The following is a 13,864-nucleotide window of genomic DNA, read 5'->3' as shown; positions in this document are numbered from 1 at the left end:
ATTGTATACGATTTAAAGCTTTTCGCCTATAAATAAATAAAACAATAATAAATAATTATTAAAACTATTTTTTGTGTGGAATTATTCTTGAGTAGATGAATTTAATCATTGAGATCAGAAATTATTTAATTCGTTTATGAATTCTCGAGGTAAGACAAAATGGGCAAAAAGTAAACTTATTTCCAAATTTCGACTGCTCTCTTGAGCAAACTGTTTGGAACATATGTATCAGATTACAACTACCCTCTATATCTTAAGGGTCAAAAATAATAATCCATCGAAACAAAGGTATGGCTATTCAGAGAATGTACGCTTTGTTGTCTAATTTTAGTAACTTTAAAAATGGCCTACTCTAGCTATCAAATTTGAGGTAATCTTTTCAGACCATTAAAATGAGCCGCGATGGCTCAGGGGATAGAGCGCTCGCCTTCCAATGCGGCGGACCGGGTTCGAATCCCAGTCGATACGAATTCCGCATTCGGCTTGCACCGGCCACAATGCTGACGTGAAATATGCTCAGTGGTAGACGGATCATGGGTTAGAGTCCCCATGTCATCAGGCTAACCGTGGAAGATTCTTGTGATCTTCCTCTCCATGTAACACAAATGCTGGTTAGCTCCATCAAAAAATCCTCCACGGAGACAAATTTCTCCCAATACTCGATCCAAGAGTTCCCTTGTCTTCTGGATTGGGTTCAAAATTACAAGGCTACGGAGTTGAACATTAGTAGTCGTAAAGCCATAAAATTGGTACTGCTGTTCAACGTCGGTTATATAAAAAAAAAGCTATTAAAATTGAGTTCTAGTACGAGAAAATCCCATCATTAGAATAAAAGTTATGCAGGGTGTTTCGTTTATTTATTTATTAATTTACTTTATGCACTGCACACCATATTTGATGTGAACTGGAAAAGAATTGTGGATTTGTATATGGTATATATACATTTATACACACATGCATGTAAAAATTTATCTTTATTCACATAGATTGCTACAGATAATTTTCAATTTGTTGATCAGATCATATTTTTATTCTATTTAAGTATTTCGTGTTTAAATAAAGATAACAATAAAATTACATTACAATAAAATTTTTATTTAACAATGGAAATCGATATATTTTAGGTATCTAAGTGTCTTTCCTCTCATAGGGGGAGGTTGCTCGCAATCGCCTTCTAAATGCAAATGAGTAAAATAACCCACAATCCATCTCATTCGGCAATCACATTGCAAAGCATTACCTGGAAAAATATATTTATTAATTCCTACATTGAAATAAAATGAATTTATTAAACTGAAATAGTTATTTTTCTTACCAGTTAACATCAATAATTGCAGTTTTTTAATGACCGGCGAAAAAGTCTCTTCATTGAGTGTCAAAAGTTTATTATGACTCAAATAGATTTCTCCTAAATTCGGCATGTTCTTAAACATATTTTCAGGTAAAGTCTCCAATAAGTTGTGACTGTAAGTACAATAAAACGGGATTAAAATTTTACAGAGAAAGAAAAACTTTCATGTTCGGATGTTTAATGAATTTCAGAAACTTTTATTATAGTTTCGGAATCGTTTTGCATCCTATTTTTTCCATCTCGAAAATAGTTTTTATTCTTATATATATTTTTACTCCATGTTTTTTAAAGTAATTAAAAATTTAATTTAATTGGAACAATAATAATTTTTTGTATTAATTTTGTACTTTTACAACTTCTAATCTATTAGTCCTATCAACTTGATATTAGTTCTTCGACTTACATTATTTGGATGCTTACAGAATTTTAAATGATTTTTATGATATTTTTGGAATTGTTTGGCATAAGATATTTACATTCCACTTCAGTTTGATAGCTTTATTTCTTAACTATGTTTTTAATCCATATTTTTAATGGTGATTAAAAAATTTAATTGGGACAATAAAAAAATTTTTGTATTAATTTTGAACTTAAGAAAAATTAACTTTTTATAAACGAAACTTTTATAGCTTTAATGACTTCTAAACTATTAGTTGTATAGCCTTGGTTTAGGGTTCAATAGATTAAACGTAAGCAAGCATAATAATTAACATTCTACTTATCAAGATAATAATTTCAGACACATAGAAAGGTATAAAATATTTACTTTCTATGCGGTATATTTACTAATTACCTTATAACTATTAGTCCTATCAACTTGGTTTTGGTGTCTTTTTATTTATTGTAAAAATTACCCATGAAAAAATACCTCACTTGTCTGGATAATAATTGCTTACGTTTTTCATCCTTTGACTCTTCTTCCACTCTCTTTCAGTTTATTCAAGATGGTGACTTAAGTTCACAACAAGAACGATGGCAAACTCTAGGTTCTATTGTGTTAAAACCAAAAGTTTTGAAGCAACTTCCAGCTTTCCCTTTTATGGAGCCTTTAATTTATTTGTCACAGTAACTGGCCTATTAAATTTTCTAACTATTTTAATGTATATGGAAGAAAGCAAGAAGCAATTCTTGTCATTTATATAAATATCTTGTGTTGATTGAATTTTTTATAAATGTTTATTGCTGTGATATGATTAATATTAAATTGTCAAGTTACTTTTATCGAATTTAAATTTATTTTCTTACAGTTTTCAGCTAATTTCTACAGTTAAATAAGAAAATAGTGTGGAGAAGGTATCTATATTTAGCTGAATTTCAAAATAGTTCCAAAGTTGATAATTAATGAAGACTTATTTGAAGAAAAATGTATTTTTAACAATCTAGAAGCACACTGAACAAAACTGCACTTATATGCATGTTTATACGAGTCTGTTATATGCATGATTTTATAGGTTACATTAAATGCTCGAGATAAAATTTTTTGAAGAAATCTATACAATGCTTAAAAACATGAAAACAATTATTTTTTTATACTTATTCAATCAATATATGCGACAATATAAAATGTCCTACATCGTTCTCATTAAGCTACGAGAAAAATCAAAATCAATTTTCTGAAAATTCACAATGGTGTTTCATCTTCAGAGTATGAAAAATTAATTTTTCATTTTCTTCGACAATTAACTTGATTTTGGCTATATTTTAAGCATCCTTTGTTTATGATTGGCATCAATAATCATTCGTTTGGTTTTGATTTTTTTTCGTTCCTTGCCTCAGTGAACGTTAGTTTGCGATTCTTATTATAAAGTTAAAGTATTAAATGATATTTAATAAAAAGAAATAAACCGGATATACCGTTAAGACCACTCTTAATAAAGAATTCTCACAAAAAAAAGGCAAACAGCAAAAAAATCAAGGGTCATAAAATAATATTTAAGAGAATAAAATTAAAAAGACTAAAGAATCACGAATGAGGTATGCGAATCTGAAAACGTCAAAATCTGTTTGAGTGCCAGAGGAAATTAAAATTCTATTGCACCATCAAGCTTAGTTTTTTCTGGTTTTGTATTCCACCCCCCTTTTTCAGTGATTCGCTCGATTACATTAAAGTTTTTGTTTTGGACTCACTACTAAAATATTAATTTTCGACCATTAAAGTGAATAATTTTTTGCATCTTTCTTAGGAAAACAACAGATATTAAGGAACACCGGGTATATACATTGAGTTTCAACTATGGAATAATCCGTAGAAGTTCGTTGAAAATTTCTTTACCTCAGATCCAAGTGATGTAGTTTATTAGCTGGATCAGGCAACATGCTTCTTTTAAATTTGCTTATTTCATTTTGCTTTAAAATGAGCACAGCTAGATTTGGCAATCCACTGAAAGCATCTGGATGGAGGAAGGATATTTTCGCCCTTCTAATTTCTAAGAGTGACATGTACTGGAGATGAGGGAATTCCTTGTCCACGGTATGCATGCCAATATTGTCGACTTTTATAGCCCACAATTTCTTGAGATTGCGCAGTTGAGACCAGTCCCAAGTTGTAACATACTGAGTGCTCGTCGCTATAATCTCTTCCAAAGAGTTCTCAAGTCCTTCAAAAGCCAAGTCTGAGTCTGACAGCGCCATCACTTGAGAGTTTCTAAAATAAACCTGAAACAGTATTTTAATCTTCAACAATTTCTAGTTGCGAATATAAAGCTAATACTTTTTTTTTGTTTTGCTTTATGAGTAACTTTGTTTTAAATTAGGGGAGGGTCGGGTAGCCCAGCCCACAGTCAATGTCATATGTATAGAATATTTTTTCAAATCAATGGGCCATCGGACATTAATTGTTATATTAAAAAAAGATTATTTTCAAAGTTTCAAGTATTTATGCAGCTGTTAACATGGTAAACAATAGTTGTGAAAATGTGTTGAATACAGTAGTCATGAAATTAAGAAAAATTGGTTGAATGTTTCGATTAAACTTCATTTTAATACTAAAAAAAAATTAATTTTTTCTTTGCATACAACGTTAAAGTATGTAGTCTTAAGTTTAATTTGCGCGAAGAAAGAAGTTTATATGTGAAAAATTGTTCGAGTAATTGCAAATTTACAAAAATATTGGATTTCGGGTAGCCCCGCTCACATGAATGTCGGATATCACCGCCCAATTTTATTTCGTCGATAAATGTACGGCTGCAAAGATTATAATTTTATTGCTTCAAATTTGAATGTTATATGCATTTTTAACAACAAATATTGTTGTTATTAAATGATAGAATTCACTAAAAGTATATAAATATGTAATAAATAAAGTAATTTCGTGATAAAAATGATAAATGAGGTTTATCGATTATCAATACATTGGTCACTTTCATTTATGCCTGAAAAAACAGTCAAAAAACGTAATTTTTGTAACTCGACACATTTTGAAAAGAGCTGAAAAACATGTTTTTTTAAATTTCTATTTTTTTAAGTTAAACTATTCTTTTTTTTTTGGTTTATTCCTTTTGCATTATTTAATTAGATGATAAAACAATAGAAACATACAAAAATATTGATTATTACTCATTATTATACCGAAATATAAGCAATACTCCTTAAGTGGGCGGGGCTATCCGATTCTCCCCTAATATTTGGCTCAAAATAAGAAATTTTATTTTACAAGAAAAATTCATTTACGTACAGAGTTATAATTTACTTGGTTCTTTCAAAACCCATATCTTGAAAAAATTTAAGATGTCCAGTGCACCGAAAGAAAAAAAAACCAAACCATCTTGAATAACTTTTGATTTAATGATCGTATCTTCATGTTCTAGAACTCAATCGTAATGGTTCAAGAGGGTGAACTCAAATATGTTAATTAATAAGTGTAGATGATATTTTCAGTTACAAAATCGTAACGTTCTTTGTCTGAATAAACAAGCTTTTTTTTCAAAGTATTCGGATTTCTGATCCCAAAAATATAAGGGATAGACACAATCTGGGAAATATGGTTCCAAAAGTTAGATCAAGAGAACAGTCCAAAGTTTGGACCCCTTAATGTTAACTTTGTTCTTTGCATCTTTCACTTTTAAAGCGATTTGAAAAATTTTTGCACACAATTATAAAGTTCGATTATCGAAAGATAATTCCATGACAAATTGAAATTTTAGTCAGTATTTATTATTTCTTATTATTTTATTTAATAATAATCGAAAAAAATTTGATTGTAAGGTATAAAACTTTTCACGTTACTTTCAAATTCGTAATTTTACATGGCAGAATGCAAATTTTGTGCGAAATCGATCGAAAAGTTTCTGAGAAATCAAACTTTTAGAAAAGTTTTATTTATGTGTATGATTTTGTTACTTAAAATATCGTGTGTACTAATTAATGCTAATGTTTGCAGTCACCCCTTCGAACCATTAAGTTTGAGTCCTAGGGCGTGAAGATCCGATCATTACATTAAAGGTTATTTATTTATTTTTGCTCACTGTAAATACATATAAAGTCGTAATATGTAATAACTCGACCATTAGATCAAAAGTTATTCAGTGTCAGTCTTTTTGCTTACTGTACAATTATTTCAAATTTTATATAAACGTTATTTTCCAAAACAAAACTGAGGTATAATGTATTTTAGAAGATCTGTATTGGGAGAACATAAACATAGAGTGCAAAGAAATGAGCATCCACTTAAATAGTCAAATAAATTCTAATTTAGGTACTTTTGGTCCTCTAGCATATAATTTAGGAAAATAATAAATATTACAGGATAGGCATCTGTTATTTTTTTCTACTGTCTTTGTGTTGTACTAGATCTTATCAAAATGCATATTAACAAGAACTTCACTTTCGTTGATATTGCAGAGATGGAATTTTTTTTTTGTCGTATGCCTGTTAAGGCAGTGGGGTTGCGATTGTTCCTGTTTTTCAGTGGCGCCATCTATGGCCAAGAAATCGACTTCTGCCAAGCACAACCACAACCTGTTTATCGGGCGGGTCACACATTCACACACAAAGGAGAAAGGACATAGAACAGAGAGAGAAAGAAACATCCATGCCTTGCCCGGAATTCGAACCCAGGACCTTCGACTCCTTCACCACAATTTCTTTTTCTTTAATGTAAGTAAAGGATGGCGACAAAAATGTGTTAAAACATGAAAAAAATCTAACATTAATTATTATTCAAAATTATCGAGGAAAAAAATTAAAGTTATTAAATATATGTATGCATCTTAATATAAAACATTAGTTAAAATACAGATAAAATTATACTAAATAGATATAAATTAAATACTCGCAATACTATAAGATTTAACTTGACTACTACGCTGTCATAGATTTCGCCATACGTTCCAGTGCGCACATACGTGAACCTGCATGTTTTTGGCTGTATTATTTTTTTCAATACTAGGTAAATATAAATTTAAAAGCTTCATACATATCACAGAACTACTGAGTCAAAAGAAAACAAAATTATAATAACTAAATCATATAATATTTAAAATTACTTGAGCAAGTGGGTTTAGCTTCCTTTTTTACTTTCGTTAATGTGGAATTCTTCCCAAATAACTTACATGTTCTGCATTAATTGCGGAATCCCCAGAAAGCTTAAACGAGTTCAACGAATGTTTCAGTTAGGGTAAAATTATACGTTTTCTTATAGCGTGTTTTTAGAAGCTAAAAAGCGAGGGTCCACATATGAGGACCGAGGGTATGCAACCCTACAAAAAACTTTTAGTCAATTGTTTCAAAAATTTATTTGTGTTTCACCTACTTACACCTTTACTTAAGTATGGAGGCTTACCTTTCCTACGTGTGTATTCTTGAATATATCGCTTGGAATGTATAAAAGAGAAGAATCTTCTATGACGATTGTGTATAGCTTATAACCCTCCGTAGCTCTGATGGGTGGAATTAACAGATCCGTACTCATTATGTTGTTGCATGTCATTACAGAGAAAGTGTCAGAAACTCTGCATGTGCATGATGGAGCTATGTTTTCTTTCGGAGGACAACTCGGTTCTGCTGCTACACATACCAGGCACAGCAAAAGTAATATTTTCTTAACCATTTCGAGCACTGGTGAAGCCTATATAAAAATATATATATATTATGAGATTTGCCGAAATTATTCATTTGTACTGTCCTCTCCAAAATTTAATCAAAGTTTCTTATTAATATAAGTTCAAAACAAACGTATTTTTTAAATTTTCCTTTCTCAAGAACTTTTTGACTGCTTCTGTTCAAATTGATACAATCTAAGAAAAATAGAATGGATGCAGTGTGCAAAAAAAATAAACTAAGCATCCTGAATGAATTTTGATTTAATAATCGGATTTTCACGTACTAAAACTCATTCTTAATAGTTCGAAGGGATGACCTCGAATATGCTAACTAATTAGCGCATATGATATTTTAAGTTACAAAATTAGACACAAAAATGCACTTTCTCTTAGTAGGGATGCACCTTATTTTCGATGGAATCGAATTTCTGACACTCAAAATATGGGGTATTGCCGCAATCTGGAAAATATGGCTCTAATAGTTTGGTTAGAAATGCGGTCTTAAAGTTTGGATCCTTTTAAGTTAATTTTAAATTTTTACGTATTTCGCACTATCTCGTACACATTTTATGCGAATCGAAAAATCTTTGCACGTAATCGCAAAATTCGTTTATCTAAAGAAAATTCCACGCAAAATATTACTCTTAATAAATATTCAGTATTTTCTATTATTTTCATTATAAATAGTCGAAAAAATTTGAATTGTAAAGTATACGATTGCTTACATTATTTTAGGGAATGTAATTTTAAAAGACATAATACAAACTTTGGTTGAAATTAGACAAATAGTTCCTGAGAAATCAAATTTTAAAAATACGATTTTTTTTTTATAATTCGATTTCTCAGGAACTATTCGACCGATTTCGATCACATTTTGTATTTTACCATGCATAATTGCATCTTTTTAAAAAATGTAAAAAATTGCATAGCTTGCAATTCAAAATTCATTTAATTTTTCTTTTTTTAAATTGCGTTTTATGTTAAAACTAGATTTCTCTTCAACTATTCTACCAATTTCTCTCAAATTTTGTATTTTGATCGATTTTGCCATGTTGAATTTCATCCTTTAAAATGATGTAAAAAATTTTATATCTTGCAATTCAAATTTAATAAAAAATAATAAATAATTACTGAAAGTTGTAATTTTCATAGAGTTACCTTTGATTAAATGAATTTTATAAATGTGTGCAAAAATTTTTCAGTGCGCTAAAAAAGTTCCCGAGACATAGGGACCATATTTCGCAGCTTGCGATTACTCCCTTTAATTTGTGGGTCAGAAATTCGACCCCATCGAAAAGAAGATAGGTTTATTCAGAAGAAGTACATCTTTGTGTCTGGTTTTATAACTTTTGAATATATTCTGCACTAATTAATTAGCATATTTCAAGTCATAACCTAAAGTCTTTAGTCCTAAACGTGAAGATCCGATTTATAGATCAAAAATTATTCAGGGTAATCCGTTTTTTATTTTTCCAACTGTATATTCGCTTGTAAAAGTGTGACCAAGGTGATAAATTATCAATTACTCATAATGGCTAGTTAAAATATCTGCAAAGATTTGTATCCATCAAATTCGAAAAATTCGTTGCGTTTCTTAACAAAATTAACGTTAAAAGTAGTTGATAGAAATCTCTATAAACTATTGTTTCTTTGTATCGCACAACACACCAGAATTGGATTAAAATGTAATCGATAAATTTTTTTGATTACAATAATTAATTACTTGTAATCATGATTACAAGCCGACTTAATTTTGATTACAACTGTAATTGGGATTACAACAAGCAATTACGGTAATCAATTACTTGTAATAGTGATTGCAACTTTGATTACAGCTGTTATCGTGATTGCTATTGTCAATTACAGTAATCAATTACTTGTAACCGTGATTACAACTTTCACAAATTTTGATAACAGCTGTACTCATGATTACAATATTGATTATAGTAATCAATTACTTGTAATCTTGATTACAGCTATAATCATAATTCCAAGTAATTGCGATTACAAGTAATCACAACAAAAACGATTACGGGTAATAATGATCACAAGTAATCAAAATATATGATTACATGTAATCTTGATTGCAAGTAATTGTGATTACTTGTAATCATATTGCACGTTTACAAGTAACTAAAATTGCATACTATATGCAAGTACATTATGTAAGTGTGTATGAGGATAGGCATTTTTATGTACATAGAATGTTCACACGCATGTGCGTACAATTTGTGATTCGTATATATACATATACAATGTACGCGCTAACGTTGTTTGTAAGAACAATATACATAATTATATTGAAATATACATAATATAATACGTATATACTTAGTATACATAACTATGCATTCATGATACACGTATGTTTGTTTTTATGCGAATGCAATGCTTTGTATGTTTGTATACATAGACAACATACGTATGAACGTACGTGAAATAAATTTCCATGCGTATGCATTTATGTATCCAAGTGCATACATTGTATAAATTTGTGATAATAGCTCATATATGCAATGTACGTATGTAAATACACTGTACGTATTTACGTTCAATATGTTGGAATGCTGTTTATAGGTACTCAATATGTACACCCTTGTGCAAATTAATTGAAACAAACTTTTTTTTTCGTGTTTTTTAAAGAAGATGTTTTGGGGCTGTTTCGGTTACAATGGGGTTGGACCTTTGCAGCTTATTGACGGTATGATGCGTTCTGAGCAGTACATTACTATTCTGGGTAAAAAAGTTGTTCCAGAGTTGAAGAAACGATACCCTGATGGAACAGGGATTTTTCAACAGGATTTAGCTCCTTGCCATACGTCCAAAATTGTCAAGAAATTCATGTCTGAGAATCAAATTGAGACATTGGAATGGCCAGGGAACACTCCGGATATCAACCCAATTGAGAATCTTTGGGCCATATGCAAGAATCGCCTATTAAATATGGACTGTACAACTATGGAGAAGCTAATCACGGCGTTAATCCATGTGTGGTACAAGGACACAAATATTATAAATGACTGTACAAAATTAGTGGAATCCATGCCGAATCGTGTCCAAATGTTAATAAAGTGTCGTGGAGATCATATTATGTACTAGAAATTTTTGAGTTTTAAATTTAAATAAAATAGCATTTTCTCTTAGTTTTCTGAATTTATTGAGTTTGTTTCAATTAATTTGCACAAGGGTGTACATAGTTGCGTAATTAAAATGCATGTATGTACATTTACATGTACATAGATATATGGTTTGTACATGCAACGCATGTACTTATATAACTATATACTTTGTTAATACATATGCATATGTAATGTATGGATGCACAAAAAATGGTTGGATGTACGCATGTACATACAACGTAAACGTAATAACATTTAATGGATAAATACACGCGTACATTTAAATATATGTATTTACAATGCACTCATACATTGTGCATGCATTACAAAAATTATAACAGTAAAGTTATTAAGGTTCGTTTTAAAATTTATTCTAAGACATATAAATCTCAATCTCTTATTTTTTGGAAAGCATACGATAATCTTATTTTAAATTCCATATTATTTCCACATATAAAATTAACCGTTTTTTTTCCATCTAAAAATTTCCATTTATGTTATAACAAAATAAATTCGTAACCTCAAACATTTTAGGAAAATACCGGAAAATAATATTATATTCAAAAAATTTGAAAATGATATAGAACAATAAAAGCTGAAAACTGAACTTAAATATCGTTTAATTTCGTAATTTAGCTTGCTTCAATCGCTATCAGTCAACTTACATTTTATTAATTGCTTTGTACAAGTATTTAGACGTAATGTATGTAAGTATGTACAATGCATGTACGTACATTCATGCATAGTAAATATGAATATGCATAGATGGGACATACATGTATTATAAAGTGTGGATACATTTATTGGACACATATACATTGTACATATTGCATGTATTGGGATAACATGTATGTACACATGCAGAATTTGTAAGAAAGATTTATAATATATATATATATATATATATATATATATATATATATATATATATATATATATATATATATATATATATATATATATATATATATATATATATATATATATATATATATATATATATATATATATATATATATATATATATTGTTCATAAATAAATCGTACAAACATGATTGAACATACATTTAACATGGATATACATTTTACATACACAAGTAACGTTTGCATAACATGCATATATTCATTGCGTATAAATGTGCATGTCCACATTGTTTGCACATGCATACGTAATTATTAGCTACATACATACGTACATATATTTCATACATACAATAAGTGTATGCATATGAGTGTGTAACCAAAATGTCTGTACATGTATATTTATCTACATATGCATTAGATAAATACATATGTAGATACATTTTAGTTACATTCATTCGTACATACGCTGTATGTAAATACGTACAAAATGTATATATATATAAGTAATTATTTGTAATCAATACGGTACATTATACTATGTAATATATAATCATATATAAGTATACAATAGTCTTGTAAACATATATTTAGATTACATGTAATCATATATTTTGATTACTTGTAATCTCGATTACAAGTAATTGATTGCAGTTATTAGTTATGTATTCAACGATTACAGTTGTAATCAAAATTATGAATGTTTGTGATCATGTAATTGAGTAAAGTCAAGTAATTGATTACTATAATTGAGTATTGTTATCATGATTACAGTTGTAATCAAAATTTGTAATCATGATTACAAGTAAACTGTTACTGTAAGTGAAAAATTTAATCGATTGCATTTTTGCTCTACTCTGGTGTAATCAAAAATTATGATTACTTGTAATCATGATTGCACGCAATCGTGATTACAAGTAATTGATTACATAGCAGTAATTATTTGTAATCAATTACAGTGTAATCGGTTACTATAATCGACGGCCAACTCTGCAACACACGACAATACTTTTTTAAAAAGTGGTGACTACAGCTCTTTCACTAAATGCAGTGCACTACTTCCGACCACCGGTAGAGGGATTTAGGGACATTTTTAAAAGTCTACATAATGCAATAGTCTTAATACATAGCTAATGACAAATTGATTCGAATCTTAACAGCAAACAAACGAATTAAAATTTTTCAAAAGAGAAATCATGCATTTTTTAGTTCAAGAACATAAAAAAAAGTAATCTTACATTTACAAAAACGTAAAGATTTAAATCCTATTACGTTTTTATTGTTAATTTGGACACAAAAATTAAAAACTTCTAAACATACCTTAGAATTTTTCGAAGACAATTTTTATTTTCAATAATGAGACAAAATCGTTTTATCGTGCACCTGCAACATTCTCATGCTCTGCAGATAACTTTTACAAACATTTTTTTTCCTTTTTAAGTAAAGGGGATAACAAACAGTTAAAACTATTAAATTTTGTGTTTTTTTTTTTTTTTTTCAAAAAAAAAGGTAATAAGAAAGCAAATATTTCCGATTTTTTTTTAATGTTATAAGTATAACAAAGTACATTTAAAGTACATTTTCAAATTTTGTATTAAAATTATTTATTTTCATTTCGCTTTTAGCATGATGTAAGACCACACGTACAATGTCAAGTTTGACTACACGCAAAAAAAAAAGTACATGAGGGTCACTTGGTTTACTCCCACAAATTCATAAAATATGTATTACGTAATGCAAAAGTCTATGTATTTATTTTTTTTTAAAAAGTTACAAAAACATAGCGAGTTTGAAGATGGAATTCTTTTTTTGGCGTATTAAAAATATTAATATAATGGGTAAATTAAAAATAATTTTTTTTAAAAAACAAAAATGGCCTAACTGAATATTTTTTGATCTAATGATCGGATTTTTACTTTTTAGTAGGATTGAATCTTAATGATTTGAATAAGTGACCTCTAATATGCTAATTCATTAGGGCAAACGAAATTTAAATCAGATACAAAAACATACTTCTTCAGTGTAAACATGCCTTTTTTTCCCGACCGATTTGGATTTATGACCTTCAAACTATTGAGGGGGGGGGGATCGTAACCCAGGAAATATGGTCCCAATATTTTGGATACGAGAGAGGTAGATAGTTTGGATAGTTTTTCTTTTTGCGTGTTTTGTTATATCTCGAGAACTTTTTAAGCCGATCTGAAATTTTTTCTCACAATTATAAAATTTGTTTATCCAAAGATAAATCCATGCAAAAAATAACTTTAGTAAATATTTATTTTTCAATTATTTTATTTTATAATAATCAGAAAAAAAATTGCATTGTTTGTAAGTTATAAAACTTTTAACATCATTTTAAAGAGTGCAATTTTGCATGGCAAAATGCAAAATTCGAGCGAAATCAATCGAATAGTTCCTGAGAAATAGTTTCGTAGTTACAACACCTTAGCCTAGTCATTTTGAGCACAGCCAAGGAGACGAGGAAACTCCTGGAG

At 29.1% G+C, this 13,864-nt stretch overlaps 1 protein-coding gene and 1 long non-coding RNA gene across 3 annotated transcripts in view; one reads left to right on the top strand and one right to left on the bottom strand.

Moving 5' to 3' along the window:
- LOC147805781 (uncharacterized) overlaps nucleotides 1-2,570 on the top strand; it is a 29,709-nt gene extending 27,139 nt beyond the window's left edge. Inside the window, exon 2 of the long non-coding RNA XR_015428678.1 lies at nucleotides 2,286-2,570. This is a non-coding gene — a long non-coding RNA (uncharacterized LOC147805781). The remainder of the gene's footprint in view (nucleotides 1-2,285) is intronic.
- LOC122269907 (protein artichoke) lies at nucleotides 956-12,777 on the bottom strand. 2 transcript variants are annotated; one of them, XM_043045234.3, is made up of 5 exons: nucleotides 12,690-12,777; nucleotides 7,131-7,415; nucleotides 3,624-4,006; nucleotides 1,316-1,464; nucleotides 956-1,240 (listed from the first exon to the last, which is right to left on the bottom strand). In XM_043045234.3, exons 2-5 carry the CDS (start codon nucleotides 7,395-7,397, stop codon nucleotides 1,098-1,100), a joined length of 942 nt encoding a protein of 313 aa, XP_042901168.2. In that variant the 5' UTR covers nucleotides 7,398-7,415; nucleotides 12,690-12,777; the 3' UTR covers nucleotides 956-1,097. The 2 variants fall into 2 exon arrangements, with proteins under 2 accessions (XP_042901168.2, XP_071036712.2); XM_071180611.2 differs by having other exon boundaries at nucleotides 12,608-12,708.
- Between the last annotated feature and the right edge of the window lie 1,087 nt (nucleotides 12,778-13,864).

This window comes from Parasteatoda tepidariorum, chromosome 8 (assembly GCF_982258835.1).
Source record: "Parasteatoda tepidariorum strain Cologne lab strain chromosome 8, Ptep-v5.0, whole genome shotgun sequence".
NCBI classification, from domain to species: Eukaryota; Metazoa; Arthropoda; class Arachnida; order Araneae; family Theridiidae; genus Parasteatoda; species Parasteatoda tepidariorum.
This window is presented reverse-complemented; position numbering and strand designations above follow the sequence as displayed.